Here is a 25,051-nt window from a genome sequence, read left to right on the forward strand (position 1 = left end):
CTGATTGCGCTAAGCGCTTTGAAAACGGTTGCCTTAAAGGATCGTTTTGCTTGTCGAACTGTCAGTAAAAATCGAAAAAATTGTGATTTCGTGCGTTATCTTGCTCTTTAGTGAAAACTACTACTTGTTCTATAAATTCCTAAATAAGTAATCGACAAATTACAAGTTGGTAGCTATAAATATTGTTCAAAACATCGAAAATGCTGAGAAGCGTCTTCAACATTTCCCTCGTATAATAAGAATAATGACATATCCATAGAAAAATAGGTTGACATAACTCAACAATAGGTTATAAAATTCACGTAACATTGACATTTTTCATTGTTTTAGTCACATTTGACTATTAGATACCTGCGAAATTACGATGCTGTCAATATGTGCTCAACGCGTATCCAGAAAACGATTCGCACAGCAACGAGAATACCAAAATCGACTACTTGGCGTTCCGCTTATCGCATACTTTCGCTCACCGCTTTGAAAGCGTAACGTTTTTATGTCAAAGTTACAGAATTCGGGCCCAGGGCCCGAATTCTGTAACTTCGAAAACGCTAAGCGCTTTTAGACGCTCAGCGTATATGACTTTAATTTTCGGTGAGCGCGCACTTAATTAACGATTTAGGTATTCTCGTCTGACGCGCTTAGCGTCTTTACTGATTGCGCTGAGAACTTTGAAAACGGTTGCCTTAAAGGATCGTTTTCCTTGTCGAACTGTCAGTGAAAATCGAAAAAATTGTGATTTTGTGCGTTTTCTTGCTCTTTAGTGAAAATTACTACTTCTTCTATAAATTCCTCAATAAGTAATTGATAATTTAGGACTTGGCAACTATAAATATTGTTCAAAACATCGAAAATGCTGAGAAGCGTCTTCAACACTTCCCTCGTATAATACATACATATCCATAGAGAAATGGCTTGACATAACTCAACAATAGGTTAAGAAATTCACGTAACATTGACATTTTTCATTGTTACATCCGTCAGTTATCAATTTTTGACTATTAGCTACATTAGAAACTGTAATGTTGCCGATATGTGCTCAACGCGTATCCAGAACACGATTCGCATGACAACGAGAATACCAAAATCGACTGCCTTGCGTTTCGCTGATCGAATACTTGCGCTCGCCGCTTGTGTAACGTTTTTATGTCAAAGTTACAGAATACGGGCCCAGTATTTTATTTCATTTTTGGATTCTTGGGCATAAAATAAGGCTTGTTTCATATAGACGCGAATCGCGAATTGCGAAAAGCGATTTGCCAAAAAATATTCGCAAAATTTGGACCTATTTCATACAGTCGCGTTTTTTAGGGACATTTCTTTTTTGCTCCACTGAAAGTTATCAAAAAAAATCATAGCCTGAGATAACTTAATTTGTTTTATAATATTTATTCGTGTTTACGATCTTTATTTTATATTTTATAGCATACAATATGTGTTTAAATTTGTTTAATAATTATGAATATCGATTACGATTCTGGGATTGGAATAGAATAAGGTGCAAAATTGCCATTTACTTATTGTTAAAACGTAGAAGAGAACGGGTTATGGGTCATTTGGGACATGTGAAATATTCAAATTTTGTAAGCAACAAGGTGCTTATCGCAATTTAATTCAAGAAATAAGGACAAAAGATGAGAAAAAACTTAGGAATTTTCACAGATTGTCTGTACAGGAGTTTGATAACTTGGTTGAAGTTGAAAAATTGTCACGATATATATCAAAAACATATTATGCACGAGAACTCATTTCAACTGGAGAAATGCTTTCAGTTACTTTGCGGCAGCGTCGTCAAAATAATCGATAACCGGATCACAACACCATTCTGCGCAAACGCGAACCTTAAAATCGCGCGAATATTCGCAAAAAGTTGAAAACACTTTAACTTTCCCGCCCCCCAAATTTTAAATCTTGCGAATCGCCAAAAACTTAAAATTTCTGACAGCGCGGCCATGATCAGTAAAATTGGACCAATGAGAGCAGTTTCGCAAAATCGCAATTCGCGATTCGCCTCTATATGAAACAAGCTTAAGACATTTATTATAAGGGTTTAATATGTTTAAATGCTTTGGTTTTTGAGATAGATATTTAAATATGCATACTATAATAAAAAAGTTTTATTTATTTATTATTTATCGTATGGCAAGCACATCGTTTAACAGATATTACAAAATAATACACGTAAAAATATAAACAATACAAAAAAATATAAAATATATAAATATAAAAAGAACACGGTATATCACAAACAAAATACGCGCAACAAGAGACAAATACAATGAGATTAAATACAAACGTCAAGATTACGTATTAGTCATCAGCGTCATCAGCAGTCAGGAAATCGGAGTAGTTTCCACAGTAAGCTCTTATCTCGCACTCCTCCACTATGTGGCGTACGGTTTGTCTGTCGGCTCCACAGTCGCATCTGGGTGATGGTAATGGTGAGACCCATCTGTGAAGAGAGTCTGTACAGGGTGGGTCAAATTCGACGCTTTTAAATGGAAACACCCTTTTCTATAGGAGATAGACGAAAACTAATATCGATGTCTGGAGCTCAATTTTTGTCAAAAAAATGATGGTGAAAACCGCATATCGATATCTGTTACCGTTTCGGAGTTACGGGGTGTTTTTCAAAAATATACATTTTTAACAAATCGCTGTAACTTTTTTCCTATGGAAAATTTTGAATTTTTATGAAAACATTTCCAAAGCACCTTTTTACGTAGAATTTAATGGTTTAAGTATAATTTTTTAAAAATTAATAATTTAAGAATTATCAACAGAAATTTTGATTTTTTATATGGGACACCCTGTATATTTTTAATTTATTGAAAAGAATTTAAAATCACCTTTCCAAAAATATAACACACTTTATATTTTTCTTGATTCCTCTTCGAGATATAGATTATATAAAAATTCGACCGCTTTAAATAAGTAGGCTTTGAACGGCACCGGCTGTAATGCAAAAAAATTCTAGCTGTGAGCAATTAAAACGAAAATAATATTTGCTATGAGAGATGCAGAATTTTATAACAATTTAAAATATATTTAACCATCATCAACACATTTAAACTATATCTAATAACAATAAAAATAAATAGCAAACCAAGACATGAGATTTTCCTACAGGTGTTCGACATATCGACTCTCTTCTGCTATGGACAGACGGGACCGTTTTTGAACATTCATCGCGGAATTCATTAACTCAGTGGGGGTGAATAACTGGTAAGTATTTCTAATTCTTGTCTAGATTATAGAATTTTTATTCTTCCGCAATATATCCATAGGATTAGATTCATGGGCACTAAGTCAGGCGGCCTCGACGGCCAACGGTAACAGATATTGATGTGCGGTTTTCACCATCATGTTTTTGGTGAAAATTGAGCTCCAGACACCAATATTAGTTTTCGTCTATCTCCTATAGAAAAGGGTGTTTCCATTTAAAAGCGTCGAATTTGACCCACCCTGTACATCTTCCGTGGTTCGTGCGTATTCTGTTGAGGAATGACCATGTTTTGCGAGGCAACTGGTACCCAGGCGGTTTTTTGGTGATGCAGGGGAGGGCTTGACAGTGCTCAGGACATGCCTCTCGCCATTGTTCTTTCCAGGACTCTACTAGGCTAAAGCCCATGTTATGTAATTCCTTGGCTGTTTTCATTGTTGGGTGTCTGGATCGAAGCCTATCCATCTCCAAGTCAGGTATGTCACGATGTATAGGGAGCTGGGGGTTGTTGTTTGCCTTCCTGTACTCCCGGAGAAGAGCATTACTCCGACGCAAATGCGCAGGTGGAATATGACTCAGGATAGGCAGAAAATGTGTTGGGGTTGTTCGTTTAGTCCCGCTGACAATTCGCATCGTATTATTCAGCTGCACGTCGACTTTCTTCGTATGAGCGCTATTCATCCAGACCGGGGCGCGGTCTAGATGAATAGCGCATCCAACACCGTGTCAGCCGAGGATCCCCAGGTAGTACCACACAACTTGTGAAGGATATTATTCCTCATCTTTAATTTGGCTGCAGTGTTTTCCAGATGCCGCTTATAGGTGAGCGTTCTGTCCAATGTGACTCCAAGATACTTTGGATACTCGTTATGTTGGAGTCGATTTCCTTCGAAACGGACGTCAAGTCGTCTGCCTGCCGATTTATTACAGAGATGGAAGCATGTCGCTTCGCTTTTTGTAGGGTTTGGTTGCAGTCTCCATTTACGGAAATATGTACTTAAGGTCACCAAGTCAGACGACAAAGTTGCCTCCATTACCTCAAAGTTCTTATGGTGCGTCGCCAAGACTCAATCGTCTGCGTATCCAAACTTCCTGGAGGATGTGTGAGGCATATCAGCGATATACAAGCTGAACAGCAATGGGGCCAGAACGGAGCTCTGTGGTAATCCGTTATTTGTTTGTTCTCCCATTACCACCCGGAATGTTCTGTCAGCGAGCATGTTATCTGGTCGGCGAGTTCTCAAACAAGGGATTGTTTGGCCGAGTTTGTATAGTAAGCCATGTCTCCAGACAGTGTCGCAGGCTGCAGACAAATCTATAAAAATAGCTGCAGTTTTAAATTTTCTTTGATAGCCAGCTTTTATGTATGTTATTAGTGCCACAACCTGATCTGTGCCGCTGCGCGCAGGGCGGAACCCGGCCTGTTCTTTGGGAACTGTCTCCATTATTTTGGTGGCGATGCGGTTATACAGAAGTCTTTCTAAGAGCTTATAGATTGAACTCAGCAATGTCACTGGGCGATAGCTTTTCGATTCATCGCTCGGCTTTCCTGGCTTCAATAGGGCGATGATTTTTGAGCGTTTCATTTGTTGAGGTATTATGCTGTGTGTTATGATATCTGTGAAGAATTTTGCTAACCAGCTTCTTGCATAGTGCAGTAGGAACTCTGGGTGGATTCCGTCATATCCAGGTGCCTTTCCCGGTTTTACGTCCTTGAGAGTAATGGTTATTTAGTCTAACGAGAATGGCCGGGAACATTCCGTTTGGTCGTCACAAGTAGATTTTAGCGCTGTGAGCTCGCGCCTAATCTGAGTTGTGTGAGTTCTATCTCTCGGAGCTTTCGAGGTTGACACTATATGGGAGGCTATCTTGTTTGGAGGTATTGGTGTGTCTTTGTGGGCGCTCTTGTTGTCGTCACTTAGTTTTCTTAAAAGAGACCATGCTTTTCTACTAGAAGTCTTGAAGTCCAATGCCTGAACGGTTTCCACTCATCGCCCTCGACGGGCCGCGTCAAGACTGTGTAGCAACTCGCTGGCAATTTCCTGGTCGTTGCTAGCGAGAAATGCCTGGTATTGGGTTTCGCATTGCTCGTCCCATCCTGGGATATATTGTTTGCGGTATCCTCTGGGTATGGCCTTCTTTGCGGAGCTTACGAACGCAGCTACAAATCTCGTGTATGAATCTGCTGTGGGAGGGATCCACCTCAGGCACTTATCCAGACTATTAGAGAACATTTCCCAGTTTGCTCTCTGAAAATTCCACCGTGGTCGAGGGAAAGATATTAATTGGTTATTCCAATCTCTATTAAAACAGGTCGGTGTTGGCTATGTGGAAAGTCTGGTAGGATTTTACGAGATGTTCTTAGTGGTATGTTATCTTTGTCTGTGGTCACGAAGCAAAGATCCGGATTATACCCACGTTTCCAGGCCGCCGAAAAAAAGGAATCTCTACTTTGCGTCAAATACAAGGTACATGTTATTTTCATCCGCCCAATCTACAAGTGCCTCGCCATTTTCATCGTTATCTCTGTATTTCCATTGCGTATGATAGCTGTTGAAATCACCTACATAGATAGATGGATGTTGCAATGGTAGTAGAATAATAATAATAATAAATGTCTTTATTTAGTAACCAAGAAAAACAAATTACAAAATATCATAATAAAAGATGCGGCGAGATCTAGCACAATGCTACTCCATCTAACCGCACTATTAAATATAAGCTTAACAACTAAATTCTAAGTCTAAGTTTGTTCGTGAGCAGTAACTAATGATACTAAGAGATTATAGAAAACAATAATATGATAGCAAAGGCGAGCATTAAATGAACAAACTAAAAACTGAAATAATTATTAGTTATTTTAAAATCATATTCTCGACGAAATTAAATACTTCTCTCATTCATATAATGACGCTTGACAGCTTTCCTGAATGAGCCAACAGAGGGCCTGAATAATACACTATTTGGTAAACCATTAAATACTTTTACAGCAGAATAACTAAATGAGCCTCGAAACTTGGAAGTTCTATGTTTAGGTACAACAAAATTTCGGGAGTTACGTGTTGCCCGACCGTGGATACTATTATTAGTACCTAATTAATTTGTCATACAAATATTTAGGGAGTTGACTGTGACGAACTTTATAAACAAGAGTAGCTAAGTGGACACTGAATCGTTCGTTCGGTGTTAACCAGTTGGACGCCTCTAACAATGGGGTGACATGATCAAATTTTCTTTTGCCAAAACTAAACTTTAAGCAGGCATTTTGAAGCTTTTATAGGCTATATCTATTTCTTTATGTAATGGCTGGCCAGAATAAAACATCACTATAGGAGATCATAGATAACACCAAATAATTAGTTAACTTTAACTTAATAGTAAAGTAGATAGAATATTTGCATGCATGTAAAGTACTTTTAATTTATAATAAGCTTTTTGCAGAACGCTGGACACATGATTTTTAAATTTAAGTTGGTTATCCAACAATATGCCTAAGTTTTTTTCACAGCTTGAAGGTACAACTAGTGTGCCATCAATAATAACTTCCATACATTGATGATCAGGCATGCCAAATAACAACAATTTGGATTTGCTTCCATTGAGTACCAGTTTGTGAGATTTAGACACCTTTACAATCGTATCAAGATCTGAATTAATATTTCTTATGGCTTTATTGACATTAAATAATTGAAAAGAGTGGTATATTTGGGTGTCGTCAGCGTATTGATGAGATTTACAAACAGTTAAAAATTCACTAAAGTCGCAGGTGTACAAAGGAAATAATAAAGGTCCTAGTATACTACCCTGCGGGACACCCTGGTTGACATCTGAGTACTCAGAAAACGTAAATGCCAGCCGTACTCGTTGTTTCCCATTACTTAAATAATTATTAAGAAGTATAAGAGCGGAATCATGGAGACCAAAATATTTTAGCTTGGTGAGAAGTAAATTATGATCAAGGGTATCAAACGCTTTACTGTAGTCCAACAGTACAAGTGCAGTCACATTTCCACTGTCTAATGAACGAAAAATATCATCACAAACATGCAAGAGTGCTGTTGTGGTGTCATGCCGCGCTCGAAACCCAGATTGTGTCACGGGTATTATAGAATTATTTAGAACAAATTTATTAAGTTGTGTAAACATAATTCGTTCTAATATTTTAGAGAAAATGAGTAGAATACTTATAGGACGATAATGAGAAAGTTCACTAGGAACGTCATTTTTTGGCACCGGTATTACATCTGCCATTTTCCAGCTTAATGGAAAGGTGTTTGAAGAAAGAGCTTTATTAATGATATAGGTTATGTAGGGTGTCAAATATGGAATCAATAAAGTAATCATTTTTATGTCGATGCCATCAGAGCCAACAGAAGATGTTTTAATTGAAGATATGATTCTTTCAACTTCAGCTTCATTAACTTTTTCAAATTTAAAAGCATTGTGGACATTTGGATGAATTTTATTAGAATATTTATCTATAAACTGATTATTATTTGTCAGTGCACTCACCCCTATTTGAGGAATGCTCCTAATGAAAAAAGAATTAAGCTGATCAGCCGCATCAGAGGTCTGGAGCAAGGCAGATGCATCGGGGCTTTTAGAAGTAATATTAAGGATATTTAAAGTTATCCAAAAAGAAGCAGGATCTAGTCTAAATTTATATTCAAGATAAGCTTTTTTTTCGTTCCGTACAGCACTTGTTACCAGATTACGAAGCTGCTTGTATTCATATAGAGAGGTATCGGTTTTTAACTTTTTATATCTTGTGAGAGCCTTCTGGCGCAGCTTCATCATAAATTTGATATTATCGGTAATCCAAGGAGCTGGGGGTTTAGAAAACCTAGATGTTTTAAGTGGTGCATGTATATTAAATACGTCTGTTACATTTTTTTGAAAAAAAGTAATCATCTGATCAATATTAGTCATATTAAATATGTTTTGCCAGTTCACGTTAAAAAGATCATTCACAAAATCTGTAAGCACAAAATGTGAATAATCACGATAAGTGCGATAGGAAATGGGCACACGATTTTTTTGAAGATCTAAATCTGTTAATACTAGATGATGGTCAGATATATTATCCATATTAATAACCTGCACATCTGATATTAGTTTTGGGTTAGATGTGACCAAAACATCAATTAATTTACCCCCGAATTGAGAAATACGAGTGGGCGACTGCACTAATTGCGTTAAATTATATTTATTGAAGAATTGATAAATGGCAGAGCCCCAGGGCTTCCCGCTTCTAACATATCCACATTCAAGTCACCGCCAAACATGACAACATCTCAATCAGGCAAAAAACTAACAATGGCGTTCTCCAGATCATCCAGAGAAGATGCCAAATTGGCCATGGGGGGTCGGTATAATGTCCCGAAGCAAATAATTTTACCATTTATTTTAGTACGTATCCAAAGTTGTTCCAGGGCACTCTGCTGGGCAGGTGTATCGATTACCTGAAATTTTAAAGAATTGACAACATAAAATGCCACTCCGCCACCACGGCCATCTCTGTCTTTGCGAACGAGATTATAGTTATGTATTTTAGAACTGTTGCTACTCAATGGCTCACTCAACCATGTTTCCGAGAGACCATAAATATCAAACGCCTCTGCCGCCACATAATCAGAAAAACTGTCGAAATCTGAACATAGTGATCTTATATTAAAATGAGAAAAATAAAATTTATTTTTATTACTGCTCGCTGAAGCCATATAAGACGCTAAACAAAGGTAATGTGCACAGAAAAGTTAAAAGAGAAATAGATCTACAATAATGAGATATAATTCTCGTTCAGCGAATAAATACGAGCCCATCAGATATTAGATTAAAAAAAATAAAAATAAATCAAGCATACAACGGTATAATAAAAAAAAGGTAATAAAACGAGAGAAAAAATCACTCTATATTAGTACATATCTGATGAACTTATAACGAAGTAAAAATATTCTATCTTTATATTGTTTTTTTAGCAATCAGACAATAGAAACAAAAAAGAAATATCTAACATTTGTTGTCGAATAAATTCTCTACAGCGAGAAAAAATGAAAATTTTATAGTTAAAGAATCACAGCAGTACTATAGTCCTTTGCAGGTACCTATACGCAGACAAATATATATGTATGTGTAAAATAATAATAAATATATAAAAATATTAATTTCAATTAGTTATTAGTAATCATACATTGTAAACGCAAAAAAGAGAGTAAAAATATTCCAAGGTATTAAATATATATTCACATTAAAATAAATTTTAAAAATAGACACCAGGGCTGGTATAGAAAAAAAAAGGATATATGTATATAATATATAATCTCTATCCTTTGAGTCAAATACAAGGTACATGTTATTTTCATCCGCTCAATCTACAAGTGCCTCGCCATTTTCATCGTTATCTCTGTATTTCCATTGCGTATGATGGTTGTTGAAATCACCTACATAGATAGATGGATGTTGCAATGGTAGTAGAACTTGTGGTGGCCATGGGACTGCCGGAGGTTTGTACGTGTTATTTATGGTGTAATCTCCCATTTGAATAACCACCTCATGTATGTTGTTGGAAGATGTTGAGTGCAAGTGAACATTTTCGATATTGGACCTCACATAAGTTGCCACACCATAAGCGTGGTGGTATGTGGCCCCGACTAGATCGTAGCCATATATCTTACCCCTCGTCGTAAGCTGCTCCTCATTCTCCGTATGTGTCTCCTGAATAGCAACGACGTCGATGTCGTTTTCGGTCAGGATCTTCTGCAGGATGTAACACTTGGCCCTGCTTATTCCTTCCACATTTAATTGGCAAATCCTGATACAGGGTCCAAGATTCCTAGTCAACTAGCCGTGAGAACGGCCATTTGGTGTCGTCTGTGTCATCGAGTAGTGATGTGCCTTTGATAGCCAGGACATCGTTCTGATTGTCTGGCTGCCAGTTAGTGCTAGTTCAATTAGTTCACGTTTTACAACGTTATCCAGGGTGCACCACGGGGAGGCGAACTAGCTTTACACCCCTAATAAAAAAGTTTGTCAACACCATAAAGTTAAAAATTAAAAGGTAACACCCTGTACATTACTCTATTATAAGGGTTAAATATGTTTACAAGCTTTGGTTTTTGAGTATTTAAAGATATATAAATATGCATGCTATAATAAAAAAGAGTGTGAACGCCCTGTACATTGTTTTTCAGAATTAATTCTTGTGCTGACTTTTAAGCTAGAGATATAAACTTTACTAAAAATTTTGATTGCTTCCTTAAATGTATACAGGGATATCAAAAATTGTTGGTCTATTTTAAATATTTATTTTACATAAAAACTTCGTTATTTCAAATAGAACACCATGTATTTTTAAAACAAATCGAAGCAGTTTCAAATGCTCTTTCAAACTATATTAGGGTTCCCTATACCTATCTAGCTCAGATTTTGAACAAAGAGCAATTTTTCAATAAAATGGCATCCAAGAGGGCTAGTGTCGTCATGGCAAGTTTCTAGTGACAGTAGCTAGTTTCAAAATCGAAATTAGTTTATGGACTTAATTAAATTTATACCAGTTTACTTTTATTTAATTTAGTCCTACAATAGTTTAATAAATAATATTTATTAAATATGTATATATTATTCTATCAATAAAAACGAAGAAGTAGTTCTTTGATTTATTTTACGATGACTTGTAGATATATGGATTTTCTATAAAAGTGCCAATTACGGCAAATTCATTTTCTTCACTTCCAACGACATGTTTCTGCCTAATAGGTTTTTTATAAACCACACTACCAGCGAAATAGGATAAGTAGTTTTAGAAAGAAACGCTTATCAGGAAGATTCCTATTTGGATATCTTTGAGCATAAGCTCATGAGGCCACAAAGAAGCAATTTTCATCACAAAATAAAATCACTAGTAACATATCCATTCGTTCCGCCAGCAGATACTGCTTTATTTTTCTTGATAAAATAATGAATACTTATTAAACTATTGCGGGTAAATTTAAGTAAACTGTTATAAATTATAAATAATAATGTCCATAAACTTATGTCGATTTTGAAAATAGTTACTGTCACCAGAAAATTACCATAACACACTGCAGCCATCTTGATTCCCATTTTATTTAAAAATCGTTTTTTATTCAAAATCTAAGATTATAGGATTATATAGGAAACCCTAATATAGTTTGAAAGCGCATTTGAATCTACTTCGATTTGTTTAAAAAATACAGGGTATTGCATTTGAAATAACGAAAAGTTTTTATATAAAATAAATCCTTAAAATAGACAAGCAATTTTTGGCACGCCTGTATAAATTTAAGAGAGTGAGATATAATAAGATTTTTCAGTAATGTTTATTTCTCTACCTTTAAACTCAACACATGAATTATTATTATCTTTAAATATCTCAAAAACCAAAGAGTTTAAACATATTTAACCCTTATAATAAATGCCTTTTTTGGGCCCAAGAATCCAAAAATGAAATAAAATAAAGGGCGTTGCATAAGACAAAACACAACCTTGGTATAGATCTTAGTTCTGAATAGTGATGTTAATATCTCAGAAATTTTTGCTTGTTGCAGGAAATTTCCGAAACTCTCGGAAATTTATGAAATTTTAGAAAATCTGTTTTTCAAAAAACAATTTTACCTACATATTTTTTGTTGATACAATAAAGGAATAAATTAGATAGACATTTGGTACCAACATGTACGAGGATAAAAAATAAAGAAAAACAATAAACATAATATTAGTTGTTATATTTTTAATAAACAATACATAACTCATAAAAGTCATAAACATAACACATAACAAAAATCATTTGGTAACATTTGTAGTTTGTACATAAACCATGAAATATGACTATGAACTTAAAAAAAAACAAAAAAACACGAAATATAAATTTAAAAAACGTAAAACACAAATAACTCAATTATTCTATTCCGGAATACTTTCAGGCGCCGAGCTGGTCCCATCTTCATAGGGTATTATAGTAGTTGCAGTACTGTCTTCGTCAGTTTCTATTTCCAAATAATATCATATTTGATGTATCTGGTTCTGATTCTGAAGGATGGACCTCTACCTCTGCAGGTTCTAGTGGTTCTGGAGGAGTTTCATGTTGTTGAATATCATGCTCCATATCCACTTTTTGTTTTTGTAGTAATAATTTATTGTTATGAGCTACGAACATTATTTTGCCGTCTCTTTGTGCAGTTATAAGCGATTCCTGTCTTTAGTATGGATAAAACTGTAAGTACTGAAACTTCTCTCAGTGGCTGCAGATGACGTTGGTAAAGACAGCAGAGCAACAGCTAAATATTTCAACAGAGTATTTTTACACATTGCTTGCCACCAACTTAGACACATTTTATTCACATTTTTAACTGACATCCAAACGTAGTCGAGAGCCCATAAACCCGATTTAGCGCAATAATTTGTTACATCTTAAAATAATTTGTTATATAGTGTAACAAAATTAACGTAAATTTGTTATACAGGGTGTCCCAGAAATGAGTGCAGATATTTTAAGGGGTGGTAGATCAGGTCCATAGATTTAGTAAGAACAGATATCACATTAGACATTTTAACCCGATCAAACAATCGGAGGTTGACTACGTACTGTAAAAACCAATTGAGATAGAGAAGGCGACATTGCCACATCTCAAATTTGCGCCTATCTACTCAGTTTGATTTGCAGAAAAGGTGACTTTAAAACCTTTACCGGATATCAATAAATCTCAATTTCTTAATTAAATTAATAGTTTATTTTTAAAGAAGCATGCGTAATAATATGTTATTAACCAGAGGATATATGCGTTACTATTAAAGGACATGATTACTGTTTAATGTGCTGAAACGTCTAGAACTATTGGCAACGTCGCTGCTAGTCTTTCCAGAATGAAATGAGCCGTCCGTCCCACCACCCCTCGCGACGGCCCTATGATCCGTTATAGCGTACTACGTTTAGCTTGCGGTGTGTTTGAAGTCGGAATCAAGACGAAAGTGAACTTTTCAGTGTTTTTCGGTGGTTTTTGTTTAACGTACTTTTGAATCTGCGAATTCAGTATAGTACGACAGTGTCAAGTGTGTGGAAAAATAAGCTCAAATTACCCGAATTTGTCTTTTCACAGGTGGGTATTGTTTTGACATTTTATATTTCCGTCGTCATTGTACATAGGCGTCCCACAAGGGAGCCTCTCACAATCACAATAATTTCTAATTATATGTGTAATTAATCTATTAAAACAAGAACGTAGTAGCCGGTAATTGAATTATAATTCGTCTCAATTACTACCTAACTGTTGTAGATCATAATTTGCATTTGAAATTTTATTATAAGCCAGAAAGTGACATTTTTTTCTTAAAATTGCGTCATTTTTGATCATTATATACGATATTCTAAAGGAATTTTGTTCAACAAATAAACAAAGGTGTTACCCGACCTTTTTTACATTTTATTGCTTTATTATATCTGCCCCTTCGGCCTTGTTTAGACAATTTTTTACCACTGTACAAATACCTCTTCCTAGAGTTATTTGTACGATGTGTTTACTTTTTTTTAGAATGGGAAAAACTTAACGAATAATTCTTAGGCTACTAGTTTTATACATACCTATATCACAGTTTAAAGAATATAAATATATATGTATTCTTTAAACTGTGTGATATGTGTGTAACCTATATACAGAGTGACCCAGGCCCAAGGTTATTAAAAGGTAAGGTTGTCTCGTAACTTTTGGACCAATAGGAGCGAAGCGGAATATCATCACTGTGACGTAGACAGAACGTATAAAATCATAGATGAAAAGAATAAAAAATAGAATGCAACGGACAAAGGGACATAAATGGGCAATAATAAAGAAAACAAACATCAAACAACTAAAAACTATGGACGCCATAAACCATTATACACAATGAATATCGATTCGGAAATGCACCGTTGGACTGTCGGCAGTTTTTATCCCTTTATCTATGAGCGGTAGCATCCCTGTGATGTAGTAGATGACGTTTCGAATAATGGCGGATCGAGTTACGAGACAACCTTACCTTTTCATAACCTTGACCCAGGCCTCCAAAAAAGCTTTTTACCTATTACTACTAGCTGCTCTCGCCATCTAGCACTCGCCATAGTAGTACGTTTTGTACTCAAATGCTATTTTTTGCTTTTCGTTTGTCGGATTGAGGGTTACAGCAAAGTCGGCCTGACGATGGAGATAAATCTCCGAAACCGGTCGTCGAATGGCTGTTCCCTTCAGTCTGATGAACTTAATTCAGAAAATAAGCATATATGTAGGGGTTAGGCCTTAATAATTTTTTGCTTCTTGTATTTTGTTTATTTATACAAACCCTACCAAGCCTTCAGCTCCATCTACGGTAACGTAGATGAAGCAAACGTAATAATTCATTATTATGCGACAGAAATCCCATACTGTAGCACAGAGATTTGGTACTTTTAATGATAAATGCCTTCTATTGAGAGACTAAAAGGTAATTGCCTCGTATCAGAGCCATCATAATGCAAGAAGACCGAAAGTCAAATCTTGTCTTATATTTTCAAAAAAAACAATTTTCTCATTAAATATTGATTTTAGGTATAGGAAGTTATTAATAATACAAGATTAAACAACTATTACACAGTACTTCACAGGAAGCTATCGATTGCGAACTAACTAAATCGTTACTAATTACTAATTTTGAAGTTCTTTGTAAGATCAAAAAAGGTAAAACTAAAACCTAAACTATCATTTCAGATTAAACGGGAAGTTCTAAATAATGTTGCCTATTCTAAACAAGAAAAAATTATTTATAAGTTTTATAACATCTCTAATTAAATTTGGACGAAAAGAATATTTCTGTTTGCTGTAGGTAATTTTCTCAGGGAAAATACGAAAATAAAAATGACTTTTTAAATCAAAAAAAGTCAAAAGGACAAGTTATTCCAAAAAAGGACAGGTGGCAACCCTAGGTATTTCTGGAATGGAAATTTAATAGCAAATCTACAAGTTTAGTTTGAAAATATGTTCCGGCCACCTATGTTTACAAAAATGTCTAAAATGTGCTTTACCATTGCCTCCATATTCTGAAAAAAAAATGAAAGAAGTCACCAACCACAAACCTAATATAGAACTGTTTCGGAAGCCTAAGTCACCCTGTAAATATTCAAAAGTAACTGAAAGTTTAAATTGAAAATCGACGTTGGAGCGATTTTCGAAAACTACCTACGTTTCAACATAGGTATATGTGGGATATGAATTATATTATTATATTAGACCTTATAACAAAACTCATCTGACGAAAAAGTGTTAATGTAGTATATTAATATGGAGTATAAATTTTACTAATTAATTTACTTTTACTTTACTAATTAAATGCGTTCCAGAAAACGATACGCCACTGGCCATTAGAACAATCGAAATGCGCCTAGTTGCCGGGGTCAGAAATTTTAGACTTCTTTGTCTCTTCTGTTCTTGTTCGACACATTGGAATGTTTGATACACTACCAACAAGTATTTATGAATGAGATGTTCGGTCTATCTTTATAATGTCTTTGATCTGGTCAAAATAAACATATTTTCTCTTTACCATTTTTAAAATAAATTGAAAATAACCGAGTTATTTATCTTTGAAAATTTAAAAAAATAATCGCAGCATTTTGAGAACCGCCGGCAGATATTGCCATCTACATCCAATTACCCGGATCAAGCCCGGATTTCAGTTAATTCGACGCACTGTGTTGCCATATGGACAAGAAAGTATATGTTTACAAGTAAGTCATAAAATCACAACACCTGAGGAGTTTGCAGAGATGCATTACATTTTTAAGATTGTGATATTATTACATAAAATAAATTAAAAGTTAAATTAAAAAACTTACCCAACATTAAAAAAGATACTTATGACAGATCGATGTAACTGCGACAGTTCTCTTTTTCGATACACACTTAACCCAAATACAATACACTTCACAAAATACACTTCATTGTGCTGCTTTACTTGTACGTGCTATTATAAAAACTGCTAAAATAACAGTCCCCATTTTTAACTTAACACATTATTTTCATATAGGCTTTATCACAATTTGAACCACTGATTTACAAAACACCTTGAAAAGCACACATTACACATTACTTTGAATATCTTTCTGAATGAATAAATGTTGAGAATTATTGTCTCTTACCGCCACTTTACGAACTACTTTCAATCTAAGAAAATACATGTTTCACTCAACAATTTTAAATACGTATTTTGCTTTTCGCTATTTTTTCGATGTATTTCGACAATTCCGTCAACAGCCCAACCGTCGGCCAAGACAGCCACGCATCACTGGTTGGTAACTGCTCACTGCTTCTTTGTCGCGCCGGCGTGTCGAGGTTGCGTCATGCGAGGTTGCCGTAGTTTCAACAATTTCAAATTCAAGACACTCGAAGCAATCAAATTCTTATTAAATTATAAAAATAAAACAGAAAAACATGAAAGGAAACAAACAAAACACAAATGAATTGATTATTGATAAGGTCACAAAAAAGAAATTTCTAAAATGTTTATCGTAATTCAGAATTCAATATATCGAAAACAGCCCGACGAATAATCAATTCATTTTCGTTTTGTTTGTTTCCTTTCATGTTTCTCTGTTTTATTTTTAAAATTTAATACAAATTTGATTGCTTCGAATGTCTTAAATTTGAAATTCTTGTAACTACGGCAACGTTGCTTAACATCGTCGTCTGACGCAAGCCTGCCACGACGGCGCGGCTCAAAGGACCAGTTCACACGTGGCACTCTTGGCCGACGCGCGACGGTTGGGCTGTCAAAATACATCGAAAAAATAGCGAAAAAACAAAATACGTATTTAAAATTGTTGAGTGAAACATGTCTTAGATTGAAATTAGTTCGTAAAGTGGCGATAAGAGACGGTATTCAAAGTAATGTGCGCTTTTCAAGGTGTTTTGTAAATCAGTGGTTCAAATAAAACAGAGAAACATGAAAGAAAACAAATATTGAATTCTAAATTACGATAAACATTTTTGGAATTTCTTTTTTGTGACCTGGTTGTGAATAATATGATGAATCATTTTCGTAAACGTCATAAACGTAATGTTTTAGTTAATTTTCGGTGGTTTTTGTTAAGTTTTCATTGAAAGGGTAAGTACTAAAAATAATTAATGTGTTTTTTTTTCTATAATAATTATTAATAATGAGCACTGATAAAAATTTAACATTCCTAATTTTTGAGTAGAAATTTTTCTACGAATTTATAAATGTAGAACTATGTAGAATGTGGATAACATAGGAGGTTGCAACACTGCAAGGTTTAGATACACCGTAGAGAAATCTGAGGTGAATAAACAAGTGGCACTAAAAAGTTTTTTCAAATTTTCCGGAAAATGTCAACAAAAATTTTAAATTTTCAACATTTTTTTTTCGCAAAAAAAACCTCATAGGCGTGTTTCTGGGGTTGAACTATACTACCAGTTAAAATATTTGCACTTATTTCTGGGACACCCTGTATAGTATATCCCCGGATTGCCTTTACAAGAGGAAAAACTTTTTTATTATTAATTTTGGGAGAAAAATGTATTCTTCATTAATGTCATTTTTGCTGTTTTAATATATTAAAGTAGCACAAAATTTATTTGATTCAAAACTACGGAAAAGGTGATAATAAATTGTGGTTCTTTAACTAAAATAGAAAAAAATAGCAATGCCATTAATCAAAATTATCCTTTATCAAACGTAAAAACGAAATGATATTACCACAGAAACGAGTTTTGATTTTTTGGACTTTTCAAAACTTCAACTATAAAAAGGAAATTCAACTATATTTTCATATTTTTGTAATGCTTACCTGGGGTATTGTGAATTACAGTGATATATATACTCTGTAATAATATGTTTGTCCTCAAAAGCATCCTCATATCTGTTGGATATATCTGACCTTAGCTTCCTAACCAACCATGGACCTAAAATCACTAAGATTTCAAAAACAAAATATATTACTCAATGTTAATATTTACCAAAAGGTCCTACAGCTCTTACAGTTGCTAGGGGATTAAAGTATGTTAAAGGATATAAAACAACTCCTAAGACCTTCACCCATGTTCGAGGTTGAATATTGGCTGGTTTTTCAGAAAAACCCCACGGATCAGCTAAAATTAAATGTTTCACCCTGTATAATACAAAATTAATTTATTAGTATTAATTAGAAATATTGAAAAAATGTTACCCACCTATCTGGATAACTCATAGCGTAACTTGTAGCTAAATATCCTCCAAAACTGTGACCTAACAAAATAAACTTATCTAGTTCTAACTGTTTCCTCCACGCTTCTAATGCAGATATCCATTGTTGCTCTGCAGTATCACAGTCCTTGGCAAAAGATGGTCTAGATGATCTTCCAAAACCTAGAATACATTTGCCAATTTATTCAATAGGCTTGTTCCACTTGTGCCCTTTTGTATAAAGGTAAATTATGTGCAATTCGCTTATTTTGATTCAAAAAATACGTAGTTCTTAAAATATCTTAAAAAATGTATGTTGTTATTTTTTTTAAACTTTGATGCCCTCTAGCGGACAAACGAAGCACTTTTGTATAGAGGTAAATTGTATCCAATGAACTTATTTTGATTCCATAAATACGTAGTAATAGTTCTATGTCTACGGAATATTGGGACACCCTGTACATAATTACTCCGTTCAATAACAATGGACATATTGTTCATTTTTTGTCGCGCCTAGCATTAAAAGGCTTGGCATTAATGTCGCTTCCAGCATTAAAAGGCGCGTTCTCACGACTCGTGTACTTGGCAAGTATTTTTTATTGCCCTACAGGGTCTGGCGGGAGTGCGGCGTAGTTCGTATAATAAATAACTTAGAAATTCAGTATAGATGCCCGACCCACCGTGTATACCAATTAAAAATGTTTGTTAAGTACACAAGTCATGAGAAAGCACTTAAGACGCATTCCCACGACTCGTCTACTTGGCAAGTATTTTTTATTTTCATACAGGGTCTGGCGAGAATACGGCGTAGTTCCTATAATAAATAACTTAGAAATTGTAGTATACATGCCCGACGCACCATAGATACCCTGTATACCAATTACAAATGTTTGTCAAGTACACGAGACGTGAGAATGCGCCATAAGAACTTAACGCAGAGACTGTAATATAATTCTACCATAGTTCTACACATCGTGACTTGCCGACAATCAGTTTGCAACGGGAAACAGTGGTGTGATTTGGCGTTTTATGATTATTAAAGCTAATTTGTTAGTATATTTTCTCAAAATAGGCATTCGGTAGGAGAAGGGTTATTTACTCGGTAAGAGATAGGTGGATGGGGTAATCTCCAGAGATACAGCCGAGAGCTATTCTTAGTGGGACACCCTGTACTTATTTCATATTGAAATTATGCAATAAAATAAATCCAAATCCTGAAATTTGCAATAATAAAAATAATACTACCTTATACAGAGTGTCTAAAAATTTATTTTAAATAATTATTAGCTTCAAACGGCAATAACTTGTTTAATTTAAATGGAACACCCTGTATATTTTACGAGAATCAGATGCACAATTTAATTGTCTATCAAATTATATTATACCATTTTTTACCTATCTCTTTAAGTTTCCGTAGAAAATGCATTTTCTTGTAATTTAGAACTTATTTATCAATATACCCATGGACTATTGACATTTTAGATTATTTTTAAAGATGTACCAAATTTTTAAAGAGTACAGATACTAATATTGTCGATATAATTCATTTATTTCATTAAAAAATAAAAAAAACTGTTTAAATATTTGTTAAAGAGGACCAATTAATATGATTCCAGTATTCAAACTACATTAACTGACTGTTTGTGTTGATTAATAATAATTGCTCCAAATACTAAAAAACTGAATTTTGTATGGGCATTAGACAGTGTGATAAAAAGTAACACCTTAAAAAAGATATTTCATTTTTTAATAAATGCTTATTTATAACAACAAAGACTTTAATTTGATAACTTATTATTATATTGATTTCTGACTCAAAAATCCACATTTATTTATAATAATTTATTAACGAACACAATTAAGTATGTCATTAATTAGTATATGGGCGAAAATAATGGTGTTATATTTAATTAATGGTATACTCTTTTATCAAGATTTAATTAGTTTTCTTTTTGCATACAAATGGGCTAGTAATATTATCGTTTTGCCAAAAACGATAATATTACTAGTCTGTACATTTTGTACATTTGTTGCTTTAAAAACAATCTAAAATGTCAGTATTCCATGGATATATTGATAAATGAGGTCTAAATTATAAGAAAATGCATTTTCTACGAAAACTTGAAGGGATAGGTAAAAAATGGTATAATACAATTTGATAGACAATTTAATTGTGCATCTGATTCTCCTAAAATATACAGGGCATTCCATTTAAATTAAAGAAGTTATTGCCGTTTGAAGCTAATAATTATTTAAAATAAACTTTTAGACACTCTGTATAAGGTAGTATTATTTTTATTATTGCAACACAATAACTGATCAATAAATAAACTTCATTAAATATTTAGTATTAAAAACATTGATACCCTTGGAGAAATGAAGCTTTAAAATTTTACTGCAATTTCACAAAATTGAAAATATTTCAAAAACGGTAAGGTTTAAGTATAATAAACCTTAATCAAATTTACCTTTATTTTAATCGTAGAAACTAAAAATGTAATAATATACAGGGTGTTCCATTTAAAAAAATACAACTTTGATATTTTTTATTTATTTGGGACACTCTGTATCTTGTAAAAATATTTTTAAATTGTAGCTCTAATAGTCCTTCAACGAACCCCAAACTTACAATTTGTAAAAATCTTATCGTTTAGCTACAATACTCCGTGTCGTATGTGGTGAACAACCCTGTATATTTCGTTATGGACTATACAGTTTGTCTTTAAAATTTGTTTTTTATAAATAAATTTTTTAAATGAAAATTAAATTTATTATTTTATTATATTATCCTATCCATCCTAACACTGTAAGTAACAAACAAGAACAATTAAAATAAATTTTGTAAACTATCTGGTAAGTATGTAAACTAGCAGCTATTTTAGTAAACTGTAGTAAAATCCCCATCCTAACCAGATTTTATAGTTTGCATACTAACCAGTTAAAATATAAACTAGCTGCGGTTGTCTGCTATTTTGCAAGAAGAGGCGGATTCTTTCAAAATAACAGCGCTTTTAGTTAGTTTGCAAAATAGCTGGCTAGTTTTAAAACTAGCCAAGTATCCATTTTAGCTGTAACATATCAGTGGCGGCTCGTCAGGTGCAGTAGGTGTAGGGGCACTTCACCGAAAAAAAATACTCAAATTAAAGAAAAAACTTTACTGCTTAAAATCTTAATTTAGTTTAATATATTTACATGTATCTAAATAATAAAATGGTAATTTTTTATATTTTTTTCCGGGCGGACCTCTGCATAATAGGTCCACCGCATCGTTAATTCCGGCCGAAAAAGTAGCATTATTGGCCCGCACGCGCCTATGTTTCGACGAAGCCACAAGTGAAGTGAAAATATTTGTGAGCCAAGCGGCTGCACGGTTTCCATGGTAACGTGACGTCCAGAAATTTTTTATCGGCGACCGATGAGAATGAGTTTTTGGGCAGTTCACTTCGTCTTCCTTTATGCTAATATATATAAATATATATTCGGCTTCTTCGGCGAGTAATTAACCGTGTAAATACTTTAAAGTTGTTGTTGATTATTTATTGTTGTTTGTTAATGGTTTTTGTTGATTTACCTTGATAATTTTCTTCACAAAGAACTTTTAAATGAACTTATGAGTGAAAATCCGTTTTATGACGATATTACTGATAAGTTTGCATCAATAAGAACAGAAGAAATGAGCTGATTTACAAAAATTAATAAGGTTAGTAATATAAATAAGTCAAATTTATTTTGGTTAATATTGCTTAGTAAACAATGTAATAATAATTAATGTAATAATTGAATAATAATTGAATAGCTCCTCGGTTGTAACCAACAATTTTTTCAATATCGAAATTTCAGTGAAAAAACCGAGAAAAAAACGTTATATGAAAATTACAACCTTATTTCACTGAAATCACCATTTTGAAACAGTTTTACAGTGTCCGCCATAAAGTTGGATCCATACCTATGGACGTTTTTTTTGGTATTAGAGTTTAAAAAAAAACTTTTTGTGGAAATCAATTCTGCTTTAAAAACAACTTAAAATGCACCAAGTCAAAGTTAAAACATAATTTTGTTTGACACCTTTTTTAAAATAATAATAATTTAACCAATTTTTAAAAATTTCTTTTAAATAATATTTTGTATTTTTTGACACAGCTCCCAGATGTTACCTGCCAACTTTGACGTGCATTTTAAGTGGTTTTCAAAGCAGAAGTGATTGCCACAAAAACATTTTTTAAAACTCTGATATAAAAAACGTCCATATTGATCCAACTTTATGATGCACACTGTATATAATGTTTATTATATTTAATTTAAATTTAATTATATTTTCACTGGAATGCAAAATAATGTGTTTATCGAAAACTGGTTGTATCCGTTTTTACTTAATGCGTTTTAGCCCAAACTAAAAAGAAAATATTATAGGTATTAGTGTATAAATAATAACAAAAAAAAAATTGACAAAATGGTGAATACACCAAAAAAATTTCAAATAATAATTTAAAAAATGTTGACAAAATGGTGAATGCGCCAAAAAATTTTCACCTGCGGCGCAATTTAAAAACAAACTCTTCACCTATTTTTATACCCACGAGCCGCCACTGTAACATGTACCGTATGATCGAATAAAAACGGTGTCAGCGATGGCTATGAAATGAAGATCGCTGTCATTTTATATGTAAAATTATATGGGATGTCATCGATCGTCATTTCCAAGTCAACTGTCGCCATTTTTTTTCGATCACACGGTATAAAACTCAATGCTGACTGACTTGGGTCTCAACGAACAACCGAAACCGCTTAGCATAAAAGTACGATAGTTGGCACATACAGGTTCCTTGAGTAATGTAAATGAGCACAAAAAAAGGATTTTTGGAAATTCGACCGCTAAGGTGGTGAAATTAGGGATGAAATGTTGCATAAAAATTTGTTAAAAATTCACAAATTCAAATGTACAGGGTGGTCGAATTAGACTGTTTTAACAGAGAAAACCTATTTCTTGACTAGATAGACCAAAACCGACATAAATGTCATGGGCTCGATTTCTGAGATACGTTTAATGGCGTAAACCGCCTGTTGATATTTTCACTGCCAACAGAGAGACGGGGCCTTTTTGAATTTTTTACCATTTTGAAAATTGCCTATAACTTTTTTATTTTGCGGAATAATAAAATTCTGTAAAAACATTCTTAATGCCCTTTTTAAGCACAATCCAGTGGTGTAGTCAGTTTTTTTCTATGCTTGCCCTTTTTTTCAGAAATAATAAAAAATATAATTTTTTAAACGAAAATCGTAGTTGGTTATGAACTTAAAAAAATGCTGGCGTTTAACCCTTTACAACGATATAAAGTTATGGATATCTATTTCAAAGAATGAGAGAAATATTAAGGTTTTATCTTTATATCGAAGCGGGCTTTGATTTTGAGTTGACCTATCTGCCTAATTATTTTTTATCACAATTTAATATTCTATATTATTATTTATCTGCATAATTAAAGACTTTTGAAAAGGTAAATTAATATTCTATTATTATTAGTAATTGTAATTATTAGTATTAGTAATTACAACTGAAATCGATACAATGAACAAACAAAACTAAAAAAACGTATTTTTTGAGTGACGAATATAGTTTTCTAAAAAAATCAAAGATGTTCAAATTGAGCACCTCGGTTGAATACACAATAAACATCTTTTGCGCACAAAGTTACAACGATTTATTAGGAGAACTGGTTTAATAAGTCCAAAAGCTTGCCTAGTAGCCTTCTGTAATTCTTCTATCGTCCCAATGGTTCTTCCCTTATATATAAGGTCTTTTAATTTCCCCCATAAAAAAGTCGAAAGTACTTAAATCACAGAACCTAGCAGGCTAAGATATGTGCCCCTTGTTCCAATCCATTTCTCTCTAAATTCTCCATTTAATAGTTCAGTTGTAACCCTGGTGTTTTAAATGTAATTGGTAATACTAATATAGAATGATGATTTACCTTTTCAAAAGTTTTTAATTATGCAGATAAATAATAATATAGAATATTAAATTGTGATAAAAAATAATTAGACAACTAGGTCAACACAAAATCAAGGCCCGCTTTGATACAAAGATAAAAAACCTAATATTTCTCTCATTCTTAGAAATAAATACACATAACTTTATATCGTTGGAAAAGGTTAAACGTCAGCATTTTTTTAAGTTCATAGCCAACTATGATTTTTATTTAAAAAATTATATTTTTTATTATTTCTGACAAAAAGAGCAAGTATAGAAAAAAACTGACTAAGCCACTGGATTGTGCTTAAAAAAGTGCCTTAAGAACGTTTTTACAGAATTTTATTATTTCGCGAAATACAAAAGTTATGGGCAATTTTCCAAATGGTAAAAAATTCAAAAAGACCCCGTACCTCAATTGGCAGTGAAAATATCAAGAGGCGGTTTACGCCATTAAACGTATCTCAGAAATCGAGCCCATGACATCTATGTCGGTTTTGCTCTATCTAGTCAGGAAATAGGTTTTCTCTGTTAAAACAGACCAATTTCGACCACCCTGTACACTGAGATTTATCATAGAAGAAGCGAGACGTAGAATGGGCCAGAGGCGAGGGGGAAAGCGAGTATTCAATTGCTACGACGTTGAGTGTCAACGAGTG

At 33.6% G+C, this 25,051-nt stretch overlaps 1 protein-coding gene across 1 annotated transcript in view; it reads right to left on the minus strand.

The window, feature by feature from the left end:
• Nucleotides 1-25,051, minus strand: part of LOC115884987 ((Lyso)-N-acylphosphatidylethanolamine lipase-like) — a 77,314-nt gene that overhangs the window by 44,217 nt on the left and 8,046 nt on the right. The window contains exons 3-5 of the mRNA XM_030903725.1: nt 18,433-18,607; nt 18,220-18,371; nt 18,051-18,165 (exon numbers count right to left, since the gene is read on the minus strand). Of these exons, the coding sequence (XP_030759585.1) occupies nt 18,051-18,165; nt 18,220-18,371; nt 18,433-18,607 (442 nt within the window). The remainder of the gene's footprint in view (nt 1-18,050; nt 18,166-18,219; nt 18,372-18,432; nt 18,608-25,051) is intronic.

Source organism: Sitophilus oryzae, unplaced genomic scaffold (genome assembly GCF_002938485.1).
Source record: "Sitophilus oryzae breed Bouriz unplaced genomic scaffold, Soryzae_2.0 scaffold_359_pilon_pilon, whole genome shotgun sequence".
Taxonomy (NCBI): Eukaryota; Metazoa; Arthropoda; class Insecta; order Coleoptera; family Curculionidae; genus Sitophilus; species Sitophilus oryzae.